Source organism: Laetiporus sulphureus, assembly GCF_001632365.1.
Source record: "Laetiporus sulphureus 93-53 unplaced genomic scaffold LAESUscaffold_43, whole genome shotgun sequence".
NCBI lineage: Eukaryota > Fungi > Basidiomycota > Agaricomycetes > Polyporales > Laetiporaceae > Laetiporus > Laetiporus sulphureus.
This window is the reverse complement of record NW_024468552.1, coordinates 123417-146383: the sequence shown is the minus strand read 5'-3', so window position 1 is coordinate 146383 and position 22967 is coordinate 123417. Positions and strand designations below refer to the sequence as shown.

The window sequence follows — 22967 nt, the reverse complement described above, 5'->3', positions numbered from 1 at the left end:
CCTACAATTTGGGAAAAAGCATTACATAGTACAATACACGTAGCACACATCCGTCATAAACAAAACATCCGAGAAAGACACGCGCGAAACACAGCGCTGGGAGACACACGCAGGACCTATCGCGGACGAGATACCGACCACAACACAAGTACAGCAAACCCGGACAGAGCGATCTGTTGAGAGAGTCCGCATGGTGTGCGTCACAGGAAGAACGAGCCGGGAAGTCATACTTTCTCTGCACGATGATCGGATGTCTTCTCGATACGCTCTTCGTGACCCTCCGCAAGCGGCTTGCGCATTTCTGCTGCACGCGTCTGCTCGACGAGGTCCTGGCGCGAGCTGAAGCCCGGCGGCGCCCAATTGCGAGACGTCCACGGCTTGCAGTAAGGATCGCTGTACATCTATGGCGAACATCGCATGTGAGATATACGAACAAAAGATGCATAAAGAAGTCAACACACCATGTCGACGCTCTCAAGCGACAGGTCGGACGACTCATACAGGAAGAAATACACGATGACCGCACCGGTCAGGTTGCATGCGGCAAACACGAATCCATAGCGGTAGGCGATCGCCTCTGTGATGAACGGCGTGAAGAACGCGAGAAGGAAGTTCCACAGCCAGTTGCTTGCCGTCGCCAATGCAGCCTGCTTCGCACGCGTCCGCGTCGGAAACGTCTCGCCGACAAGAATCCAGATGCCGGGCGCCCACGTCATCGCATAGCCAAGGATGAACAGGCACGCAGAGACAATCATCAGCTTGCCAATGGACTCGTTGGTCTGGGGATCCTTCGCCGTGCCGGCGGCCGCAAACACGAAGAGCCAGCACGACTGCCACACGCCACCGACGATGAGCGGGAAACGACGCCCGAACTTCTCCATGACGTACAGACCGCCAAACGTACAGCCAAAGTTGACGGCGCCGAGGATGATCTGCGTGATGTACGAGTCGCTGATGCCGACAGATTTGAAGATCGTTGCACCGTACTGCGTTGAAGAGTGATTAGCGTCAGGGACATCAACTACGAACAAAGATCAGTCACTTACGTAGAAGAAATAGTTGGCGCCCGTGAGCTGCTGGAACATCTGCAACGTCGCGATGAGGCATGTCCGGTAGAGTTGTTTGCGTTCGAGCGTAAAGCAGTCCAACCAGCCAGCCTGCACATTTTTCTCATACTCGACAGCCCCACGCATCTCCTCCAGCTCGCGGCTAATGACAAAATGGTCAGCCGCTTCCTGCACAGGCACACCACGAACAAGCGCGAGCGAGCGCCGCGCCTCATCATAGCGTTCGCGTTTCGTGAGCCATCGGGGCGACTCCGGCATGAACAAGATTCCGACCGATAGGATCATCGGCCACACGAAAGAGATACCGACGACCGTACGCCATGATCCTGCGCCGCCGATGTAGCGCGCGCCGATGGAAATACAGTCTTGAGAAAGCGCCAGCATTAGTCAACGTATGGTGTCATGTGTCTGGCGTGCCACTTACAGGCAACGAGGATACCGAACGTGATGAACAACTGATAGGTCGCAGTCAGTGTACCACGGATCTGGCTAGGCGCCGTTTCTGCCTGGTACATAGGGACCGCCGCGCTTAGCGCACCGACACCAAAGCCAGCAATCATACGGCCGACAGCGAACTGCTGCCAAACATGATTGGTAGAGATTTGAATGATGACGCCGACGCAAAACACCATGCTTTCCGCGACCATGGCGTATCGCCGACCCAGAAAATCAGCGGTCGGAGCGCCTAAAAGCGAGCCGACGAGGGTACCGATGGAGAGCAGGGCAACAATGAGCCCTTCGCGCACGTTCGTGAAATGACAGCTGTTAGCATCGCCTGGCGTTTGACAATTACCAAAACGGAGGAGGAAGTCCTCCATAATCAGGATGTCGGAAATTTGACCCGTGTCGTAACCGAAGATGAAGCCTCCCATCGAGGCAATGAGAGCCAGCGCGACGGCTAAGTACCCGATGGGTACTCCCTGCCTATGAGAATAGGGTCAGCATCGATAACCTTGGGCGTGTGCTCAGACAGCGACATAGTGAGAGGGTGGCTGGCGAGATGGCTCATCTGCGAAGGTGGTTGCAATGAGCGGTGACGCGATAAATGCTCGGCAATACAGTACGGACGCCCCACTTTCGCGGAAGCACATCGTCTCCACTCCAGTGGAGATGCCTCTCTAGCCCAGTAGAATCGGTTTGAAGTGATAGCGGCGAACACTCACACGTGGAAGAATACGGCCATTGCTGAGGATTTTCAATCAACGTTAACAGCAAGATGGCGAGAGATGCAGTCGTGAAGGCGTAGCGGGTCGTGTGTCGTAAGATGGGGGCGAGCCAGACGGGCGACAAAAAGGAAAGTAGTGCGTCCCAGGTGCTCTTTAAGAGGGTTTCGACAGCGGCCCGAAGAGATTTGGGATTCCTCCGGAACTATAGTGAAGACTGCGCATGCGTCGGCTAACCCTTTTGATCGGATACATTCTTCCACGCGCGCTGCGTGATATCATGGGGGTGGGGTGGGGGCCACGATCTTCGGCAACCATGGGGAAGCCGAGGAACACGGCCGTGGGGCGCTCGGCACTGAAGACTCCTGCCTTAGACGCCGTGCTGAAGAGTGAGCAGGATCACAGCGGGACGCTGGCCTGTGGGTATCAGTTTGCATCAGATCAGGTGGCCGAAAGAGCTAGCGCACTGTACAGTGGGACCTATCAAAGTTGAAACATCGTCTGCACGGGACCAACTTAGAGGCTCACATTGTTCCGCTTTGCTTACGCGGGGTTTTCCCAGCATTGGACACGCGGTGTTTCCACGCCCGGGCTTGATAATTTCACCTCGTAAGACCTTCTGACTGCATGAGGTCTTGGAAAGGAGGCAGACACGCAGCGTCTGCATTCTTCCTTCACTTTCGCAGATAAGAGAAGTCGCGAGCATCTTGCCACCTCCGCGTTTCTCCACAACGAATGATGATGTGGAACTAGTTACTGTCAGCTCGTCAATCCCTTCACTGACTCAGCTGATGAGCGCAATTAGTTTATGCACCTTCATATCCGAACCTTTCCTCATGTCATAGCGCAGATGCGGATCATTGGCACAACGCTTTCATTCGCTTGCACATTCAAGACCGCATGAACGATTCCCGAGAACGCCTGATGGATATCGATAAAGCCTTGATGAGAGCCATACGGTCCGCAATTTGAAACCGTAGGATGAACGTCAATGATGGTTCCTTCCGCTGCGTTCCAGGAGGCTTTGAGACGGACGCAACATGCTGCGCATCGTCGAACAGCTGAGAGGTGACCGGTGAGGGTTGAGCGCAATGAGTCTCGGATAAGATGATAAGCGGGTGTTCATGGGAAACACTCAGAGGGTACCCTTTCGACCATAGTAGGTTCAGTCACGGTCACACCCACCCTTGAACAGGTCAAATGCCACGCGTCACCGGCCGGTCTGAACTAAGGGTCAGTTCAAAGGTCACACCATTCCGTCTCTTTTCACAGGCGCTTTTTTCTCTGTTAGAACGATCCCTGCGCCTACAGAATGCCCACCGTTGCATCTCCCACACAATTAAGCACCTGAACTGAACTGATTCTTTTGTCCCAGGTCACAGGGGGTCTTGAACTATGTAGGTCTGGCCCAGTTCAAAGCGTCACGCGTCACACCCCCATGAACTCCGTTTGCGGCAATCATGAGTCGTTTGCGGTCGAATTCGTCTTGACCGTTGTTTCGCCAAGAACCCTTCCGAAATGTTGGCCCTCTAGTATCATCTTGATTCCCGATTGAGGTCGGTAATGCTTCCGGGCACGCCCAGATACGAGATCGTTCGAAGAAACATAGCGTTTTGTTTCTTCCAGGAGCGGGCGCTGGCTCAACGGGATACCTGCTGCACGTCTTCAGTGTGAATAGCGCAGATCAACGCAGCTCAGTGTGCTAACCGCACTGATATCGCATGTGCCGGGATACGGAGCTCCATGCGCGTGCCATCGCTGCACTCACACTCTGTAGTTGACAAACGTTGATAATCAAAGAACCTGCTGGACGGTCCTTTTCGATGCTGCTGTCATTTGGCAAATAACTTCCAGGGCCGCATTCAAGCATCCGTGCACGAATGTATGATCAGCGCATCTCACGGACGAGGAAGCTTTGCCGAGAGGAGATCCGCACAAAGTCCGCCCGCAGATCTGTCTCTTCAGCGTTGCCTCCTGAATGTTCCTGCCATCTTTCACCGTCCAACCCTGCTGTCAAGTCGGACCGGCACATATAGTAGCGCACCGCGGTGCGATAGGCCGTGGTGAATGCGAGCGGCGCGGCCAGCGCATGTCGGATGGCCTCGAGCTTGGAAGCTATACTTTCTGATGGCGATTGCAGGGGTGATTCCTCCCGAGGTTATCGATGAAGTCACCTGCCGTCTACCGTAAGTAATGAACGACATCTCGAAGCGATGATCGCCTACGTAGGTCTTCGAGTCTCCGAGTTAAGGCGAACCCTCTGCGGTGCCTGGACGTTGCCCTTCTCCTCTATTTTTCTGTAGCAGCAAACGCCCGTCCAACCTGATAGTTTTCTCCTTCATGGGTGCTTCGCTATACACGCTCTGTCAGTCGTTTGTTTGTGTCGCATCAAGACTTACGTACACCCGTGATGTCCTCGTTCCTCGGTATGCTACCGTCACCTTCGTCTCGATCTACGAAGCAATTTCCTTGGGAACTCACTGAAAATATCGGCTACGTTGCTCCTGTCTCAACAGTCTGCATGTCTGGTGACCATATGCGTTCAAATGGAATCACCGTTTCTTCCAGCTGGGCTGATGCTAATTGTCCATTCGACGTACACGCGGACACCATTTCGGCGACGCTCACGATCATTATAGAGCATCTGCTTCGTAAATGCAACCTGTGACTCACCTAAGGGCAACTATTCGGCAGCCTCTCCCCGCGCGAGAACAGCTAGAGAAGCAAGGTCAAGGACCGTACGGCACGACCATCTTTGGGCAAAACAACCAGCGTCCTACGCATAGAACGATGTCGACGTAAGGCAGAGGTGGATGATAGTGCCCTGTCAGCGATGTGGACGAAGCACAATCGGACGCACGTTCCTAACCCTTAGTATCGGACAAGTAGGGCCGTCGCCAGCATACACTTCTGCGAAGAGCCCACAACTCGCCGAATTGCACTTTATCCGTTCACAGAGGCGTCACACTTCCGGCCATTCATCCACAAAACAAAGGAGCTCCTGCTGTTCGCTTCAACCACCAGAACGTACAACGGTATCAAAAATGCTAGCGCTAGACAATACAATAATACAGATTAACAACAATTCAACAGTATGTCACAACATTATATAATGCAGATATATGCGATGCAAACAACATAAAATGTGCAGCATTCGGATGACGAGACATGGAGCACATGCGATGTCCGATCCGAAACTATGCCGTGCGAGCACTGTTATCCAGAGATCTACCACCTCTATCGTCAGGCGTCGTGAAAAGCTCCAGAGGGCCAAAGAGGGGGGGTTGGGGAGAGGAGAAGGGAAGTGCACTCCCGCCGAGGAGTGAGGGAATAGGGGTGCGGTGAAAGAGATAGAAGAAGGGACGGGAGTAATAGGGAGCAAACGGGAGGGATTGATCATGCCTGGTTGGCGGCGCCGTTCCTATCTGTATCCGCCTTTTCAAAGTGTTCCTGAGTACCTGCAGCGAGCGGCTTGCGCATTTCCGCCGCACGCGTCTGCTCGAGGAGGTCCTTGCGCGAGCTGAAGCCCGGTGGCGCCCAATTGCTAGACGTCCACGGCTTGCAGTACGGGTCGCCGTACATCTGTGATTGACACCCTAGTCAGCATCGACGAACATGTCATGGATAACAGCGAAGGAGACGACGCACCATATCGACACTCTCGAGCGACAGATCAGACGACTCGTATAGGAACAGGTAGACGATCACTGCGCCCGTGAGATTGCACGCGGCGAAGACGAAACCGTATCGGTACGAGATCGCGCCCGTGATGAATGGCGTGAAGAATGCGAGAAGGAAGTTCCACAGCCAGTTGCTTGCCGTCGCCAATGCAGCCTGCTTTGCACGCGTCCGCGTAGGGAACGTCTCGCCGACAAGAATCCAGACACCGGGCGCCCACGTCATCGCATAGCCGAGAATAAACAGGCACGCAGAGACGATCATCAGCTTGCCAATATGTTCATTAGTCGTGGGATCCTTCGCCGTACCGGCAGCCGCAAACACGAAAAGCCAGGCCGACTGCCACATACCGCCAAGAATGAGCGGCCAGCGCCGGCCGAACCTCTCCATGATGTACAGACCGCCGAATGTGCAACCGAAGTTGACGCCACCGAGGATGATCTGCGTAATGAACGAGTCGCTGATGCCGACAGATTTGAAGACCGTTGCACCGTACTGCATTTAACAGTGATTAGCGCCAGGACGTCAAAGCATCAGCAAAGATCAAGCACTCACGTAGAAGAAGTAGTTGGCACCCGTAAGCTGCTGGAACATCTGCAGCGTCGCGATGAGGCACGTCCGGTAGAGCTGCTTGCGCTCGAATGAGAAGCAGTCTATCCAGCCGGTCTGGACGCTCTTTTCGTACTCGACGGCATCGCGCATCTCTTCAAGCTCGCGCTTGATCACGTAGTGGTCGCCAGCTTCCTTCACAGGCACACCACGAGCAAGCGCGAGCGAGCGCCGCGCCTCATCATAGCGTCCGCGCTTGGTGAGCCAACGGGGCGATTCGGGCATGAACAAGATACCAGTAGACAGGATGAATGGCCACACAAAGGAAATGCCGACAACTGTCTGCCATGACCCTGCGCCAGACATGTGACGGGTGCCTATGGATATACAGTCTGGAAGAACATGATCAGCCTGAGGTGAATGTATGTTGCATGCAATGCTGCTTACAGGCAACCAGAATACCGAGCGTGATGAACAACTGGTACGTTGCGGTAAGAGTACCACGAATCTGGCTGGGTGCTGCCTCCGCCTGATACATCGGGACTGCCGCACTCAACCCACCGACACCAAAACCAGCAATCATACGGCCAACAGCAAATTGTTGCCAGACATGTCGCGAGCTGATCTGGATGATGACACCGACACAAAATATAGCGCTTTCCGCAATCATCGCATACCGACGTCCTAGGAAGTCGGCGATGGGTGCGCCCATGAGACACCCAGCAAGAGTACCGATGGAAAGCAAAGCAACGATGAGGCCCTCGCGGACGTTGCTAAAATGACACGTTGAGACATCGCCGGGAGTGGTACATTTGGCGAAACGGAGGAGGAAGTCGTCCATAAGCAGGATATCGGAAATCTGACCGGTATCATAACCAAAGATGAAGCCTCCCATCGAGGCAACAACGGCCAGTGCAATAGCCATATACCCGATGGGCAAGCCATGTCTGTACGCAAAGAAATCAGCATTGGTACCGATCGCGATGGACACGACTCGGTTAGTATGGGCGTATGTGGTGTGAAGAAAGTAATTGTGGATGGGTATTCAACGTCGAATGATGTGCGCCGTTCCTTCGGGAACCACGTGGACCTGCTCGGTGGCTGCGGCTCACCACTGACAACACATTTCACGCGAAGGCCTCTTTTCGCCCCGAGAAGAAGTCGCCCATACTAACACCGGCGGGAAAGATCACGAGGGACACTCACAGATGGAATAGGACAGCCATTGCTGAGGAAGGTTGATTGACGGCTTGAAGGGATAGCTAGTTTTGAAGTCGTGAGAGCGTCAAAGGTGTGAGGATGGTAGTTCGTTCAAGAGGAAGGAGGAAGATCGAGGAGAAGAGGAGGAGCTTCTGAGAATTAAAAGGTATCTGGAGTGCGCAAGGGAAGAATGTGAATTGATAATCAGCTTCGTCGGTTGAGTAGACAAGACTTTTTAAGTCAGGACACAGAAAGCGTGACATCATGGACGGGCAAGGGTGAGTTTATAAGGTGCACGCATGCGCGTGCGCCGGTATGACACTGAGACGATCATGGAGCGCGGTGACAGGCGCTCGGCCAGCCGCTCACTGCAACAACGAATGGCCGCGCCCCGACTCGCAGCGAGCGAGACGAGATCTGCGGCAAATTCGTTCATGCGAAATATGCACATGGTTTCTTGCTTTTTCATGCCGTGTCTCGTAGGGCCTATGCCCGGTCTGGGCTTTGTCCTAATCCTTTTATCCATCCCAGCCTGGAGCCCCGCGGGCGGCGGGCGGATGAGTGTGCGCAAGGCGAGGAACGCGGCGAGGGGAACGGAAGGTCCGGAGCGCGCAGCCAATCAGCGCGCGTGTTCTCGCGGGTCCGACGAGCCAAGCATATGGCGGAGGCATTGAGTATATTGGGCGCCGCTCTTGCCAGCCAATCGGTCGGTGGCCTCGCGTGCCTCCCCGCCCATGACATTTATAAGCCTCTCCGACGATGCTCACTAGCGGTGGCCACAGTCCGGAAGGCATGGTCCACGCACATCATTCCTGCCATCTCGCCCGGCGGATGCTGCGCACTCTAACAGCGACCCCTGTTAGCGACCCATCCAGAGCCGTGGGCGGAATGTTTGCCCCATGGGCAAACAGCATGTGCATCCTGGTTCATGCGTTCATCCAGCTATCTCGGCATTCGGACGCCCTCTTTTCCGGACCATCTTCCCACTCCTTGTCAGCAATGGTCCCGTCGACGCCGCCTTGCATAACGACATGACGTCCAAGTGCGCAAACAGCCTCGAGCGTGCATCCGCGATGTATGGGGAAAGGCGTCGTTTGTCCGAGCTCAGTAGCACCCGAGGCTTTCGGATATGCAGGGTGATCAACGCGAATGCTGGAGGAAACAAAGCCTTGGCTGCTGCCTGACCAGGATTTTTCGTTGGTCTCTCTCTCCCTCTGCTCCCATCCCTGTTCCCTGTTCTTCCTGATGGTGCGAATAGAGGCGGGGGTTCTCCTCCCCCTCGAAACGCGCCGGATGCCAAGGGACAGGCTGGTTGAGCAATCGCGAAAAGCGGATGAAATTTTGATACCCCCTAACCCTCCGCAGCGGCTGAGCATCCATGTCGGTGCGCCACCTCCCTCCCCCTAATTGAGGGTCGTCGGCATCCGACCGGACTGTTTCGGCCTCGTGGCGTCCCGAGTGTAGTACATGCTGACGGCCTTCGTCATCAACGTTAGAAGACAACGTCAGATGCGATAAGTATGAAATTTGGCCCCGTCATGCAGATGACTGTCACTAACCGATGCCCAGGATGATCGACTGCACCAGTTGTGGGATATCGATCGCGTCGCATACGACGGACGACACACTTGGCTTGCGATCTCAGATAATGTAGCGAGCATTAAACGCGACCGTGGATGCGAGAGGATCCGGGTTGACTCGTGTGCAGGGCGCTGCTTGAGACGTTCTCGCAACAGTGATTGTATGAATGCGACGACGACAAGATGAACTTCGGCATTGGGATGGTGAGCGCGCGATGTTAAACGTGACGAAGCCTTCCGAGCCGATTCTTCCGTCGGTCTCTTGCCTTGCGTTGGTCCTTCCTCCCTCGGAAGCAGCGGAGACTGGCCATGGTATTTCACGCTGAAAAGTGTTTCTCAAACCATTCGGGATCAATGCAACGCAGCAATCGCTCCACCGTCTCGAAGCGACATTATGCGCCCCGTCTCAAGGTTGGGAAAACGGCCGGCGGGATAGCCGCGATGTCAAAGACAACTAGTCAAGCAATGTCTTGAAGAACTGATCAGCCGCTATCTGCCCAGACCAGGGCGTAAGAGTTTAGTCACCGCGGACTGTTGACAGATTGACGTTGTGGAAGAAAGCCGGGGTCGAGAACAGGCCCTGGATGAGGCCCTGCGGACCAGACAATTCGGAGGCGCCCAGATTTAGATCGTTTAACTCCTAGTTAGGTCTGAGCAAGAAACTTCTATCTTGAGTGTGCACAGATGTTACATCGATCTTTGCACAATAACATGTTAAAAATGTCAAGAGATATAGCCCACCTTTGTGGAGGTAGCTGAAGCAGGATGCACTCACAAAGGCTAACCCTGCTCTCTCCTATATCCAATGATCAGCTTGAGCTAATATAAAACACAGCGTGTCGGTTTGCAACAAGTGATATAATTGTCAGATTCCTTGATCGCGGTTCATCTTCTGCAGAATAAAACTTTTCGAGAGACAAAAGGAACGCCAGCGATCTGAACTGACTGCGGGTCTCTTCATAGAGATGGTACTTGGATGTTATGCACCCTGTCAGTTCCGCTGGTTCTTGTGAGACAAGAAACCGCATATATGCGCCAGACTCAGCAAAATGAGAAACCTAGGCAGCGACAGCGAGCCTGTGGGTTGCAATTTGAGATGCGTTGATATCAGCCGCCATGCTCTTGCCCATGATTAGCTTTTCGGCCAGCTTAGCCTGGCTTACAGAATACACTGAAGTGGTTTCAGAAGCCAGAGAGGATGCGCGAAAGCAGTACAGAGTGCGAAAAATAAAAAGTCCACACCGAGCGGAATGGGAGTTACCAAGATAGGAAGTCTTCAGATCCTGCCGCCATAGTCCGTGACCGCCACCACCAAGTGCGATCGCTGCGAGCCTCAACATGGCCTCCACTTCTTCTGCGCAGCCTCAGCAAATCAATGTGGCCGACTTGGACCTCCCGCAGCTCGCGGACGTTCGGAGACAGCTGGAGGAGGTACGCCCCCAACGCGTTCCACAGGCCGCTCTGCGACTCACCAAGTATCCCGCCGCAGGAGCTCACTCACCTCTCGAACTCATTCGCGCAGCTGCGGCAGGCACAGGCGAAATTCAGCGCATGCATGGATAATGTTAAGCAGGTCAAGCCTGAGAATAAGGGTGCGTGATGGATCCGAGATCGCGAGTGGACGAACCCACATTATTGCTATCAAAGACAAGACGATCCTTGTGCCTTTGACCAACTCACTATACGTCCCGGGCAAACTATGTGATTTGGAGAATGTGATTGTGGATGTAGGGACTGGATATTACGTCAAAAAGGTGCGGACTATCCGATCTCCCCTCGTATGTCGGTCTGCTCGTGCTCAGCTCCGTAACAAGTCTCGTGCACAAGCGTTGAAGCACTACGACTCGAAAGTTGACTATATCAAGACAAATCTGGAGGCGCTGCAGGAAACGATTGGTAAAAAGCAGGACAATATGAACTACGTGGTCAACATCATGCAAGTCAAGCTGCAGGAACAGCCCGCTGGCAAAGGAGCAAAGAGCGGGTAACGCATGATCGTTCTGGCAAGATACTCTGTAGCATATTAATCGCGCGCTTGAAAATCAAGTGCGATGTATACTTAGTGATGTACGCCGTGGGAGGCGTCGAAATCTACGCAACGCCGGGCAGACAACCGTGCAGGAAAAAAAAACGGAACGTATATTCAGAAAAGTAGACATAGGTGGCAAACCAAGTTACATATACAGAAGAAGGTGGGATAACGGGCGAGAGGGTTCATAGGGAAGCTGATACAACCATGTACTGTATCCAAGCTAGAGGGACTGCATACTTCGGAGCAAGAGTAATCCATCGTCGACGATCCATCTATCAAAGTAACCGTTGATGCCGCGGAACGTCGGACGAACATCAACTGAGCGAAAGCCTCAGCTTCGTCTGCGCCAGTCTTTGGACAGTGCGGGTTCGAGAAGATACCTGCGTGGACGCGAGAAGGTGCCCGAGCCAGATTCCTGAGACATACCCATCCGTCCCGTGCGTGCACGAGCCGGAAGGGATATCTCTAGGCCGTGCGATTCCGTAATCGAATGCGAATCTGTTGTCTGTCCGGAGGAGGTCAGCGAGAATCAATAACACATGGACAGGATACCAACCTTGGGTAAAGTTGGTCTGTCAGGGCAGACCGCTAGGTATCGGGATCGAGCTTTTCTCCACGAGCAAGGACACGGACGACACGGCTAGGCTGAGCGACAGCCTCCATCATAGCCATCACCGCAGGCGGGCGCTCCACGAGCCCAGTGCCAGCTGCGGGCCGTCCGCCAGTGGTTGCACCGCCACGATGTCCTTCATTCCTCGAGTTCCGACGCGGACCACGCTTGCCAAACTCTTCGTCGCCGGAGCGCCGAGTCGTCTGCGGGGAGCGCCGCCCGTTGACGGCGACATCGCGACTGGGCGAGGCACTCTTACTGGGACCGGCAGCAGATGGGGATACTTCGAGCACCTCGAGGCGGGCCTTTGCGGCCCACTGGGCCACGAGCGCACCAGAAGAACGAGGCTCGTGTCTATTGGTCTGTGGGGCGGGAAGGGGAACCGGAGAGGCTGGCGCATGACTGAGTGGCGGGAATATCGCCTCCGACTGTACTTCGAGCGTCTGGGAGAGGATTGCGAGTACCACATGGGGCTTCTTGGTGTCGTCGAGTTCGGCGGTGGGCTTGTTCTCTGCAGACACATTCTTGATCGTTTCCGCAATCTCCTTGTCGGCTGCGTGATCGACCTCCCAGCGAGCACAGCAGATCGTACGGCGCACCCACTCGGGCGATCCGGCTGGCGGTGCTTGGTTCTCGAAGACATTGTCCCAAAGGACGAACGCGTCGTCACGCTGTACGCGGATGCGGGGATTCGTGCCGACTTGCGCCTCGAGGATGCGGGATGCGGCGCGGGCACGCTGGGCAAGCGAACTCATGCCCTTCTTGAGCAGATCGAGGGTGTTTAGAGCTGCAATAAGATCATGGTGAGCATTCAAAGATAAGAAGAAAAGTAACATCGCTCCTTTTCGGCCACAATGCTGTCAGCATGACGGTGTACGCCATGTAGAGAATGAAGATCACATGCGCCACCATAATAGGCTAAATTTGACGGAGACCTCACAAGCGACGATCTCGTCTTGCATGACCTCACTGCCGTAGCGTAGGGCTGGAAAGAAATGTGCTATGTCCAGCCAAAACGTTATACCAGAGGGTCGCAACAGACGCCATGCAATACGGGATCACCAAATGTGAATATGGCTCATGCTGCAGCATGCAGATAGAGACAGACTAATCGGAAAGGAAGACGAGTATCAGCACCAGTGCACTCACCTTCCAGAGGCACAATTATGATCTCCTCTCTGCCTTCCCGGCACCATTTCTTGACCTGGCCGAGGGCGTGGATGAGCACACTTGCATCAACTACCACCACGTCCGCATCCTTCGTCTCCCGCGTATCCCTCTTGTTCATATTCCCATCGACATTGTTGTTCGAGGACTCGATGTCAGGCTTTCTCGACGCCTTAGCCGACCCGGGACGTAAGCGCTTGCCGTCGGGATGCCTGTGGCCACTGTTATGATTATTGTGATTGTCTGCTGTATTCTGAGTGCGGCGATCGCGCCAGTTCCCGCTTCCCGGACCCGCATCCGACACAGTCTTCTCAAGTTGCTCAACTTGATGGTTGAGGAATGCGGCGCCGAGTGCACGGGACAGGGCCAGCTTGTCCGAGGCTATCGTGGGCCCCTGAGGACGGTTCAACGCTCGACGGTGTAGAGGCTCGCGAGGAGTATGAGTCACCTTCACTTCGGCCATCGTGAGGACGGGGATGGGGAGCGTTTGGTTTGCTGGATAGTGGTTTAAGTAGAACAGCAGGGCAGTCCCAGGGTGGCTGACTGCGCCTCGCTGCTGACTAAGCAAGCCTACAGAGGGACCCACAACTCCGGCAGCCACAGCCACATTACGTTCTTCTCAGCTCCGAGAACTGCTGTAAATGTGGTCCGGCACTGCAGAAGCAGTGAAGCACACAGAAACAGTTGCTGTCCTTGCACAGTTCGCGAAGGGCACTGAAAAGAAGGGTACACACCGCCACTACACCATGACCATGCTTCTCAATGTCGGATCGGTTCGACTTACAAAATTAGATTAGTCACATGATTTCATCGGTTCAGATGCGCCACGCGAGCCACGACCACGTCGTCTGGCCCGCGCAGCGGCCTGAGCACAACATACACTACATACGACATCCGACGATACGTCCACAGCAAAATGGTACTGTGCACAGCGAGTTCGGAGTGGGAAAAATACTGACTCCTCCCTGTCAGCCGTCTGTAACAAACGCGACGGAACCCGTCCCAATAGAGACGTCCCATGAGGACATGATCGTACGTTCGCGTTCGTAGCCGTCTGAACGCGAATTCACGCCTATTGCAGCACGATGCCCAACTGGACTATTACGGAAAGCGTCTCGCGACGTGCTCGTCTGACCGTACTGTACGAGTGTTCGATGTGTCGGAAGGGGAAGGGCCAAAGTCTGCAGGGCAGACGCTCAAAGGGTGCGTTCCACTCACGTTTAACTCGAAGGCAGTGTTCAAACCGCGTTTTATCGCGTTGCAGGCATACAGGTCCTGTATGGCAGGTCTCTTGGGCACACCCCAAGTTCGGCCACATCCTCGCGTCGTGTTCATATGACGGCAAAGTCATCATCTGGAAGGAGCAGCCGACTGCTGGGCCCTCCGTTGGCGGGTGGTCGAAGATCAAGGAGCACACACTGCACAAGGCATCAGGTGGGTGGATCGACTTGCAGACTCGATGTCCGACTTATATCAGCCAGTCAACTCGGTATCATGGGCGCCGCATGAGCTCGGTGCCATGCTTGCCTGCGCCTCGTCTGATGGCACACTCTCTGTGCTCACGTTCAAAAGTGCGTACACTTTGTGTCACTTTCCCACAGGTGTTACCCATTCCTACTACTCCCTCAGACGACGGCCAGTGGGGCGCCGACGTGTTCGAGGGCCATGCGATCGGCTGTAACGCGGTCTCATGGGCACCCGCCGTGCAGCCCGGTTCGCTGATCACACCGCAGCCGCCGACGATCCCTGGCCAGGCGCCATTCGTCCCGCAGAGTGTGAAGCGCTTTGCGAGTGCGGGTTGCGACAACCTGGTCAAGATCTGGGGCTACAACGATGAGAGGCAGGAGTGGGTTGTGGAGGAGACGCTTGAGGGACACACGGACTGGGTCCGCGACGTCGCATGGGCGCCGAATATCGGCCTCCCCAGAACCTACATCGCGACAGCATCACAAGTATGCTTCATTATTACTTCCTTTTTACCGGAGGAGTTGATATATGCGTTGTTCGTAGGACAAGACAGTGCTCATCTGGACGAAGGATACTCCGACATCCCCTTGGGTGAAAACCGCGCTCGATCCGTCATCTGCATCAGTTACGCCAGCATCAGGGGCTGCGACTGCGGGGAAGTTCCCGGACGTTGTCTGGCGTGTCTCATGGAGCCTAGCGGGTAACATCTTGGCGGTGAGCTGCGGTGACGGCAAGGTAACTCTATGGAAGGAGAATCTGAAAGGCGTGTGGGAGTGTGTGAGCGACATGACGAGCTAGATGCTCTGCGGCAGTGTGTAACTTACTGGGATTCCTTGGACTGTATACATTTCTGTTCATTCATCTTGCTTCGTTGACACAGCTTGGTCATGGAACGCGCTTGACGTGACTTCCTAGTAATGGCTTCAGACGGACTCTCACCGACTTATGGCTATCGTGTCCCCAGGCAGTGCAACCGATGCCATCGTTCTGCATGAATTGACTTTCCACGCTCGCCTATCAACGGCTTTCGATGCAGGCTATGCATGAATGATGAATGTTGGCGATTCCCCTTACATAGCAATAGTACTGGCGAAGCTGTTTCGGGCTTTGCCAGGCATCTTCTGAGCACGACAAGTCGACAACTAGTAGTATTCATTACCACACAGAACAGATTCTGGACTTTGTGTTACTATGAAGGTGCCACCGTGGACTGGAAGACTGTACGGCCTAGGAGGGCCAAGCCAAGCGGTCGCACTGGAGCATGGGGCGGGCCGAGCAGCGCTTGGCTTGGGCCAAATGCGCTCATCACTGATTGCCACAGCTACGCACCGCAAATCTTGCTTCAAATTGTATATATCTCGCAGACTCGGCTGTCTCTGCACTTCCATTCTCTCCGCTACGCTACTGCTCGTTTGAAGAGAAATCTATCACTTCTGTTACCTGATCTGCGACATTCGGTGGTCCAAGAGCTTGATACCTTGATAGCTTCCATTGACGAGCCAGACGACGAGACTGCATAAAAGCCGTATTCTCGACCACAAACCAGTCAGCAAACCCTCACTCCAAGTATACCCCCAGTCGCGAGATGGCTACCTGGTGCGTGTGCCTACAGTCCTCCGTCAAAGCAGTCGGGAGCTGAGAAGTATGCCCACTTCAGGATTGACTATATCTCACTCGCACTTGTATGTAGCTCCTAACTGACGCTTTGAAGAAAACGATGCTAACCCCCTTATACAGACACTATCTATTTTCGCCGGGATTGCGCTGGGCTTAATCCACTTCAGACGGGCAACGTCGAAGGTCGTCGATGCAACAAAGGAATCGTGAGTTCATCGCGTCCTGTAATTCACTTCTGAGTCTTCACTGATTTGCTTCCCAGGCTGAAGAGCAAGGGCGTGAACGTCTCGTCCCAAGGGATCTCTGTAAAGATGCAGAAGCGACTCGACCGCGAGAACTACCTCGATGCTACCCAGCGGTACGTCTTTCCAAACCTGCATCTTCCTTTTACCCACTCATTGATTGCGCCTGCAACCGTAGCGGCTTGATGAGGGCCTACAACAACTCCACGTACGGCCCCGACAAGGGTGTGAGCATGCCCTCGCACTCCGCGGAATCGCTCCCGCTCGAGCACGAATCCGCCACAGCGAAAGCACGCGACCGCCTCGAGACGTTCTCGGGAGCAATAAGGAACCACAGAACGAAGAAGTCACCTAATGCGACGCCGTGATCAAGTTGTGTATACATACCGTATTGTATGTACTCTAGGTGTGTTCCGTGACTTTGTCCGGACCTATTTATAGCGTAAATTGTGTAGCTTGATAGTATATAGGACCGCGTTGACGTTGGGACGTTGCGGTTGACGTTGTATTCTTGTTTCTTGCTATTCATTGTCTGTGTGCGCTTTACACATGTCTGCACTGTTTACCTCAAGCATTGTGATGGTTTCCGCGACTTGTGCCTTCATGACCGACACAGATCTTCCCCCTACTTCCAAACTCACTGCATATATGCGCTCTTCCTCAGACTATATGCAGTTATACATCGAGGTCAGCCTCTTATCATGTCCGACGATGCGGGACCTGACGAGATCCTCCTACGACAGACCTTGCGCTACGCCAGTCGATATCAAGAAATAATTCAAGCCACAAATTGGATCTCTGCGCCGTAGCACGTTCATTAACACCCGGCTGCCCTACTCAGCATTTTGATCAGGTATTGTTCCAGCCTTATCGTAATTTTCCAGTCAGTGGGATGTGCCGATTCACACCAGATGACCTGAAAGCTATCAACGCTACAAAGTTCAAGGAGTATGTTCCAAGATGTTTGCATAAAGTACCACAGGGAACATCGCAGAGTTCAATCGCTCATCTGGGACGCCTCAAGATCGTCAATCTTGTGTGCACGGATGGCGAACAGGACGCTCCTCTCGAAGCGACTTGCGTGAAGGACTTATGGCATTCTCGGTGCATCAAGCACTCATTACATAGATATATGCGCATGCACTCGCGCGCACCATTCTATGTGCACTCAGGCAAGTGTTTTGACAGACGCATTAGCGCACGGAGCTGACGACATCTCATCATGAATGTTTTGATTCATCCTATAGACGGCAGAGTAACAGGAGCGAGTCGCCATTGACAGCGTATATTGCATCAAAGATCTGTGCATCAGTATATGGTATTTTCCCGAGCGATGGTTTCGGTTCTTTCGCATCGTTCGCATTATATAGGGCAAAACTGGAGACCAGAAGTTTTGAGGAACGCTTTGGAGTGCGTGTTTTTGGATCTCCACAGATGAGATTACCGCTTCCGACGCTATTATCAGACTGTTGCGCCCCATATATGCGCGCAATCCATGGCCCGCCAAGCAATTCTCTGTCTGGATAGCAAAAACCCGCAGCCATCACGCCACTCACCATGCGCTTTGAACAAGTACTTATCTCTGAAACCGTACGTAATTGAGTGTTTGTTCCATCTGATAGAACTCATACGTTTTTTTTGCGAGCAGCGCGTGACAGCGTTTTCGACGAACACAACTGTATCGTATACAAAGGGTAGCAATATCAGACGGCGGAACGTGGAACGCGAGCGAGGACAAGTCCAGGATGAAGTAGTGATTCGGATGTCATGTGCGTTCTCGCGGCTTTTGCGTGGCACAGAGGGTTGATTGGAGGTGCGACATATCATGAGTTGCGATTTTCACCTTCTGCAACCATGCAATGCTTTAGCAAAAGGTCCATTTGTTCTGCTATCCACCGAATCATAGAATGAGAATGATAAGCCCTAGGTAAACCCACAAATCAGAATCTGTGATTACTCGGCGCCTTTGTCTTTTGCTACCTTCAGTCTTGGATGCACGCTTTTCGTGTGAGGTTCGGGGTTAGGGGATAAGCTCCATTCGGTTTGGCTTCCAAGTCATGCGGAAACAACGGCTCTTAACAATCCTTGCTGACTGTATGGATGACAGATTACACCGAGTTCAACCAGGTGCCAATAGTTGGAAATGGCCCTCCCTCGTCGCAGTGACTAGCGGCATCCCGTGCCCGTTCATACAACTTCAAGTCAGCAGCAAATCCCGTGCAGGTCATGCATTCGTCCAAGCTGACTACCATCACATTCCTTCTCCCTCGCCTCTCAAGCTTTTACTTCGTCCGTTACTGCGCGGATGGTGACATGCCAAGATGGGTGCATCTTGGTACGTCGCCTCATTGTTCGAAAGGACGCCCACGTCTTGTTGGAACAGTGGTTGTTCTGTAGAGCATCAAGCATACAGCGTACAGCACATAGACCGATGACATCGGCCAGGACCCAACATATAGGATACACGGAAGTGACTTTCAGATACGCTCACCGCGCATGCGAAGCTGTGACTTCAGGTGTTATCCTCGAGGCTCAGGAAGGGGGGGAGGGGTGATGATTAGCCGACCCCATACCTTTCTGCCGAGTATGCCAGCTCGCGAAGCGACTGGCGTCCTCTGTCGCCTTCGGCGATTCTCCACTAAGTGCTCTCAGCGTACGCGGCCAATGAACGGCGCGAACTTCAAGTAGAACGGGTGCAGCATATGGTCTCTTCCCACCGAGCGGTGGACGAAGGTGTAGGCTAATGCTTGTTCACCGAAGTCCACAGCACTTCTGTGCCTGGTACATGAACTTCGTGATCGTTGAACTCTCTCGTCAGTCTTCTCACAACTCACAACTCGGACGTGAGGCTCAGAAACCGCCATCTACATTCCATAAATACATCCTTGTTGAAGTTCTAATTGATACTGTACAAATCAACCTGATGTACAACAATTCCATGTGACGATCCCAGACCGATGACTATACAGCTCTGCAAGAGAAAAGAATGATACACGAGACAACACCACGAGCCGAGAAAAAGGGAGCGGTCCGGAAGCGGTCCGGGAGTGGCCATCTAAGCACACGGATGTAGCGGCAAACGAAGCCTCACAGTCGCCCCGAAATCATCTCCCCGAGCCCGAGCGGCCCAACCTCTCGCTCGCCGACCTCACGCCACCACCTCTCAGCCTCCGCATCCGCATCATACCCGAACTGTATCTCGCTCTTCTTACGGTCAGCCCACTGGTTCGGGTTGCCCTCCATCGTGTCCTCTTGCACCGGAAGCCCCGCGCGCTCGCGATCCAGCATTGCGAACTCCGCTTCCATCGCAGCGCGCATATGGAGGTCGCGCTCTTGCTGCTCCGGCCCGTCGGGCAGGTGGAAAATCTTCTGGTTCAGACGCGAGGACGCTTGCGTTTCCGCGGTGCGTGAGAGGCGCAGGGACTCGTATGCGTACAAGAGCGGCTTGACCTGTGACATGGATGAGATATGCGAGAGAAGGTTTCCAAGCACGGCTGCGTCCTCAATTGCCATGGCAGCACCTTGTGCACGATAGGGCTGAATAATAGTCAGCAACTGGTGTGTGATTTTAAGGCGCGAGTGAGAACACACCAGCATAGGGTGGCACGCGTCCCCTAGGAGTGCGACACGCCCAACCGGATGGATCCAGGTCTCCAGCGGCTGACGATCCATCAAGCGCCACTTCAGTGTGGACTTCACGAGTTTGAGCATCTTCTGTATTCTGCAAATGAAATTTCAGAATGCCATCAGTAACGCGCGGACGGACAATCGGCGTACCGGGGCTCAAAATCAGCAAAGTCCGCGCGCATCTTATCAGCGCTACCCTCTGCCGTCCATGACTCGACGGATCCGTCGTCTGGGTGTATCAAGACCAGATTAAACTCGCGTTTCGCGCGCTGTGAAGAGTATGGTCATGCATTGTGTAGGGGATAGATGAATGTGTGAACAGTCTACGCACGACGTTGTATGCCATGACATGCCGTCCCAAGCCCATCCATCCCGTCATTTCAGGCACATCAACGAAAGGTCTCAAGTCTGGATCCTCCATCATAAGTGATGTAGGGATAAGAGCTCGGTAGGCGGCATCGCCGGTCGCCTGTGCGGGGTTGACTCGCCCAAGCACCACTTGCTGTATGAAGCTCTTTACGCCGTCCGCGCCTATGACGAGATCGCCGTACACAGTCTCGCCGGAGGCTAGTGTCAAGGATGGTGCGACAGGGTCGCAAGCAACCACAGTCGAGTTCAGGCGCAGTGTCATGCTGGGTATCGCGAGTTCGTAGAGGAGTTTGTGGAAGTCGGCGCGGTGTATGTGGTAGTACGGCGCACCGAACGCATCCATCTTCTCTCCCCAGCGAGTATATGCGACGCGTTCACCGGTGCTATACCTACGGAAGACGAGAGCATCAGGTTTGACTGCAATCTGTGCGAGCTTCTCCCCGAGACCCCAGCGAATAAGGAGGCGGGTGATGTTGGGAGAGACCTGGATTCCCGCGCCCACCTCTCCTATCGCGGGCGCAGACTCGAAGAGAGTGACCTTGTGGCCCGCCTGAGCGATGCAATGAGCGGCGGCGAGCCCTCCGAGACCACATCCGACGATGAGGACGTGCAGCTGAAGAGGAGCTTTCTGAGAGGTGGCCATAGTGGAGAGCCGTGCTGCAGGAGAGTCGGCGAATGCAGCGAGATATACTGTCGAGGGAAAACGGTTGGGCCGTGCATCATAAGTATATCCCAGTGAGCGTCCGTATGCAAGTCACGGCGGAGACGAACAAGGTTGTCGGGTGTTCACGTTTGCGCCGAGTTGACACTTAGCACACGGCCTCGAGTCACGCCTTTCCATATACGATGTGGCTTGCACTTATACCAAGCGTCACAACATACAGGCAAATTGGATTTGCTCCTGGTCCTGTGCACTTGCTTCCGCGCTCATGATCCGTGCATCGTTTCCTCGGCTGAGCGGTGACCTCAGTGGTTGTTCACGAGTCGCCACAGAGCACGGGTCGCCACAGAGCTTGAGATTGACATTGTCTGGAGTTAAGCTTCCCTTTGCCCCACCAACAAGCAGTGGTCTCCCAGGCACTGAATACCGTTGCAGCAGTACCACGTGTAAAGATCGTTGAATTTAATTCTCAACCCGAGCGGCGGCTGCAACTCTTTTCCGCCATCCAGCGCACATCAACTCCGCCGACCTCCCTCTCAAGATCAGCATGGCCATCTCCATTTATCTATGCTGAACACTTTATGCGAGTGTTCAAGTGCGTTCACCGTGAGCAAGCAGCTTGCCTCGTTGTGCAAGCTTCTCGGTATTTTGGTTCCTCCAGCCGCGCATCCAACGGATGGCTTGTCATGCACACTTTGCTGAACGTTCTTCCCTATGCGCCACGGACGCAGTGCCCCGACTGGGTCGGCACCCGTGGGGAGTGGTTTGGTGTATTTTATCGAAGGTAGAATTGCATTGAATAGATATCGAGGTTCATTCCGGTGATTGGTTCTTGCCGTGGTAGTGCTTGATTTCATTTGGGCACGGGGATGCTGGTCTGGATCCTGCGGAGCCGCATGTCCTGAATTGAACGCGGAACTCGTAGAAATATCGCGCGTGATTGGGTTCTTTTAAAAGAGTAGTCGGCGTCTTGTACGTTTGGGCCTATCACAAGGGACCCTAATGTTTGGATTGATACATCAGGGAAATTGTTTCCCCTGTGCATGTAAAGCGTATTGACTAGCTTGCCTTCAGGAAACCGGCGAATTCGCATACACCAGCCATCGTCACGAAGGGGCTTGATGCATGCTGACCTCCAAATGCCACAGATCGCTTGAGGATTTCATCGGTAAGTCAGCGGCGCATAATTCCGGCTTAACGCCACTCCTAATCCCTTTAGCCTTGTCGTATGAAGTCCCAATTGCACCGTGACATCAAGCTAACTTGATTGCTAAGTTAATGAAAAGGTGGATTCAGTGTGAATGAATATATTGGGCTCACTTGGGACCTGGTATCGCGCGCATACCTCTGCCTATCCTTCCTTTGCCATATTAGCACAGAAGGCCGTAAATGTATAGATTGCACGCATTCAGACGCATATTCGTTCTGCCCGATGGATTCGTAATTTGTTCATCCTATTAAACGGCAAGAAGGCTCACAGTTCTTTCACGCGTTATACGGCAAGCGAGTATGATGTTCCTCCACATATGTGGTGGTTTTTGTTGCTGCGTGGTGTGTAAACTTGTATACGCCGTCAATTCCGAGCAAAATTGAAGGCCCGTTAGATAACACATACAATACTATGCCCACATTTTTGAACCCCCAACTGTCAACCGCGTGGGAAGCTGGTCTAGACCACGGCCGTCTTTGCTGCCCAAGAATCAATTAATGGCGTCTTATACCAATCCCTTGTTCTGACCTCAGCATGTACCGGACACGTAACATCTGTAAACGCGTTGCTTGTAACGGTGCCGCCTTGCTTGGCCGTCGATCCCATTACGACGGGTGCAACCCCTTCACAATTAACGGTCGTATTTCGTTCGGAAGCGTGTCTTCATTATTGCCAATGCATGTATGCGCATATATGCTCGACGCTCTCGATGGAGTTAGATATGGAGA

General features: G+C 53.8%; 8 protein-coding genes across 8 annotated transcripts; 3 read left to right on the top strand and 5 right to left on the bottom strand.

The window, feature by feature from the left end:
* Positions 1-105: 105 nt before the first annotated feature.
* On the bottom strand, positions 106-1996 carry LAESUDRAFT_382752 (general substrate transporter). Its single transcript, XM_040902256.1, has 4 exons — positions 1492-1996; positions 1047-1432; positions 462-986; positions 106-401 (listed from the first exon to the last, which is right to left on the bottom strand). Exons 1-4 carry the CDS (start codon positions 1937-1939, stop codon positions 225-227), a joined length of 1536 nt encoding a protein of 511 aa, XP_040760795.1. The 5' UTR covers positions 1940-1996; the 3' UTR covers positions 106-224.
* Positions 1997-5484: 3488 nt separating this feature from the next.
* LAESUDRAFT_382318 (general substrate transporter) lies at positions 5485-7819 on the bottom strand. The gene is made up of 5 exons (XM_040902254.1): positions 7664-7819; positions 6905-7404; positions 6464-6849; positions 5879-6403; positions 5485-5812 (listed from the first exon to the last, which is right to left on the bottom strand). The coding sequence occupies exons 1-5, from the start codon at positions 7681-7683 to the stop codon at positions 5627-5629; spliced, it is 1617 nt and encodes a 538-aa protein (XP_040760794.1). The 5' UTR covers positions 7684-7819; the 3' UTR covers positions 5485-5626.
* A 564-nt stretch (positions 7820-8383) lies between these two features.
* LAESUDRAFT_382662 (uncharacterized protein) lies at positions 8384-9330 on the bottom strand. The gene is made up of 2 exons (XM_040902255.1): positions 9217-9330; positions 8384-9135 (listed from the first exon to the last, which is right to left on the bottom strand). The coding sequence occupies exon 2, from the start codon at positions 9031-9033 to the stop codon at positions 8584-8586; it is 450 nt and encodes a 149-aa protein (XP_040760793.1). The 5' UTR covers positions 9034-9135; positions 9217-9330; the 3' UTR covers positions 8384-8583.
* A 1245-nt stretch (positions 9331-10575) lies between these two features.
* On the top strand, positions 10576-11225 carry LAESUDRAFT_738418 (Prefoldin-domain-containing protein; the record flags this gene model as incomplete). The annotated part of the gene is made up of 4 exons (XM_040910890.1): positions 10576-10668; positions 10727-10829; positions 10885-10991; positions 11052-11225. The coding sequence occupies 4 exons, from the start codon at positions 10576-10578 to the stop codon at positions 11223-11225; spliced, it is 477 nt and encodes a 158-aa protein (XP_040760792.1).
* A 501-nt stretch (positions 11226-11726) lies between these two features.
* On the bottom strand, positions 11727-13589 carry LAESUDRAFT_382234 (uncharacterized protein). The gene is made up of 4 exons (XM_040902253.1): positions 13495-13589; positions 13029-13440; positions 11826-12666; positions 11727-11774 (listed from the first exon to the last, which is right to left on the bottom strand). Exons 1-3 carry the CDS (start codon positions 13507-13509, stop codon positions 11858-11860), a joined length of 1236 nt encoding a protein of 411 aa, XP_040760791.1. The 5' UTR covers positions 13510-13589; the 3' UTR covers positions 11727-11774; positions 11826-11857.
* Positions 13590-13926: 337 nt separating this feature from the next.
* Positions 13927-15340, top strand: LAESUDRAFT_729560 (protein transporter SEC13). Its single transcript, XM_040909658.1, has 7 exons — positions 13927-13965; positions 14019-14078; positions 14128-14249; positions 14311-14480; positions 14528-14617; positions 14676-14998; positions 15057-15340. Exons 1-7 carry the CDS (start codon positions 13963-13965, stop codon positions 15309-15311), a joined length of 1023 nt encoding a protein of 340 aa, XP_040760790.1. The 5' UTR covers positions 13927-13962; the 3' UTR covers positions 15312-15340.
* A 393-nt stretch (positions 15341-15733) lies between these two features.
* LAESUDRAFT_729559 (uncharacterized protein) lies at positions 15734-17079 on the top strand. Its single transcript, XM_040909657.1, has 5 exons — positions 15734-16109; positions 16171-16195; positions 16251-16336; positions 16393-16488; positions 16551-17079. The coding sequence occupies exons 1-5, from the start codon at positions 16099-16101 to the stop codon at positions 16738-16740; spliced, it is 408 nt and encodes a 135-aa protein (XP_040760789.1). The 5' UTR covers positions 15734-16098; the 3' UTR covers positions 16741-17079.
* A 2301-nt stretch (positions 17080-19380) lies between these two features.
* On the bottom strand, positions 19381-21175 carry LAESUDRAFT_729555 (FAD/NAD(P)-binding domain-containing protein). Its single transcript, XM_040909656.1, has 4 exons — positions 20331-21175; positions 20150-20268; positions 19964-20093; positions 19381-19909 (listed from the first exon to the last, which is right to left on the bottom strand). The coding sequence occupies exons 1-4, from the start codon at positions 21009-21011 to the stop codon at positions 19460-19462; spliced, it is 1380 nt and encodes a 459-aa protein (XP_040760788.1). The 5' UTR covers positions 21012-21175; the 3' UTR covers positions 19381-19459.
* Between the last annotated feature and the right edge of the window lie 1792 nt (positions 21176-22967).

What these genes read in the sequence shown, in the direction of transcription:
- LAESUDRAFT_382752 (XM_040902256.1), bottom strand. Translation starts at nt 1,939, where the DNA reads ATGGGAGGCTTCATCTTCGGTTACGACACGGGTCAAATTTCCGACATC. An exon ending in GCGCCAACTATTTCTTCTAC is followed by an intron (nt 987 to 1,046) that starts GTAAGTGACTGA and finishes TCTTCAACGCAG; the next exon opens with TACGGTGCAACGATCTTCAA. An exon ending in CGCTTGAGAGCGTCGACATG is followed by an intron (nt 402 to 461) that starts GTGTGTTGACTT and finishes TGTTCGCCATAG; the next exon opens with ATGTACAGCGATCCTTACTG.
- LAESUDRAFT_382318 (XM_040902254.1), bottom strand. Translation starts at nt 7,683, where the DNA reads ATGGCTGTCCTATTCCATCT. An exon ending in GTGCCAACTACTTCTTCTAC is followed by an intron (nt 6,404 to 6,463) that starts GTGAGTGCTTGA and finishes TGTTAAATGCAG; the next exon opens with TACGGTGCAACGGTCTTCAA. An exon ending in CGCTCGAGAGTGTCGATATG is followed by an intron (nt 5,813 to 5,878) that starts GTGCGTCGTCTC and finishes TGTCAATCACAG; the next exon opens with ATGTACGGCGACCCGTACTG.
- LAESUDRAFT_382662 (XM_040902255.1), bottom strand. Translation starts at nt 9,033, where the DNA reads ATGCTCAGCCGCTGCGGAGGGTTAGGGGGTATCAAAATTTCATCCGCT.
- LAESUDRAFT_382234 (XM_040902253.1), bottom strand. An exon ending in CATAATTGTGCCTCTGGAAG is followed by an intron (nt 12,667 to 13,028) that starts GTGAGTGCACTG and finishes ATCTTATTGCAG; the next exon opens with CTCTAAACACCCTCGATCTG.
- LAESUDRAFT_729560 (XM_040909658.1), top strand. An exon ending in GCAGGGCAGACGCTCAAAGG is followed by an intron (nt 14,250 to 14,310) that starts GTGCGTTCCACT and finishes ATCGCGTTGCAG; the next exon opens with GCATACAGGTCCTGTATGGC. An exon ending in ACATCGCGACAGCATCACAA is followed by an intron (nt 14,999 to 15,056) that starts GTATGCTTCATT and finishes CGTTGTTCGTAG; the next exon opens with GACAAGACAGTGCTCATCTG.
- LAESUDRAFT_729559 (XM_040909657.1), top strand. An exon ending in ACTATATCTCACTCGCACTT is followed by an intron (nt 16,196 to 16,250) that starts GTATGTAGCTCC and finishes CCCCTTATACAG; the next exon opens with ACACTATCTATTTTCGCCGG. An exon ending in TACCTCGATGCTACCCAGCG is followed by an intron (nt 16,489 to 16,550) that starts GTACGTCTTTCC and finishes CTGCAACCGTAG; the next exon opens with CGGCTTGATGAGGGCCTACA.
- LAESUDRAFT_729555 (XM_040909656.1), bottom strand. Translation starts at nt 21,011, where the DNA reads ATGGCCACCTCTCAGAAAGCTCCTCTTCAGCTGCACGTCCTCATCGTC. An exon ending in ATGTCATGGCATACAACGTC is followed by an intron (nt 20,269 to 20,330) that starts GTGCGTAGACTG and finishes TACTCTTCACAG; the next exon opens with CGCGCGAAACGCGAGTTTAA. An exon ending in ACGCGTGCCACCCTATGCTG is followed by an intron (nt 19,910 to 19,963) that starts GTGTGTTCTCAC and finishes ACTATTATTCAG; the next exon opens with CCCTATCGTGCACAAGGTGC.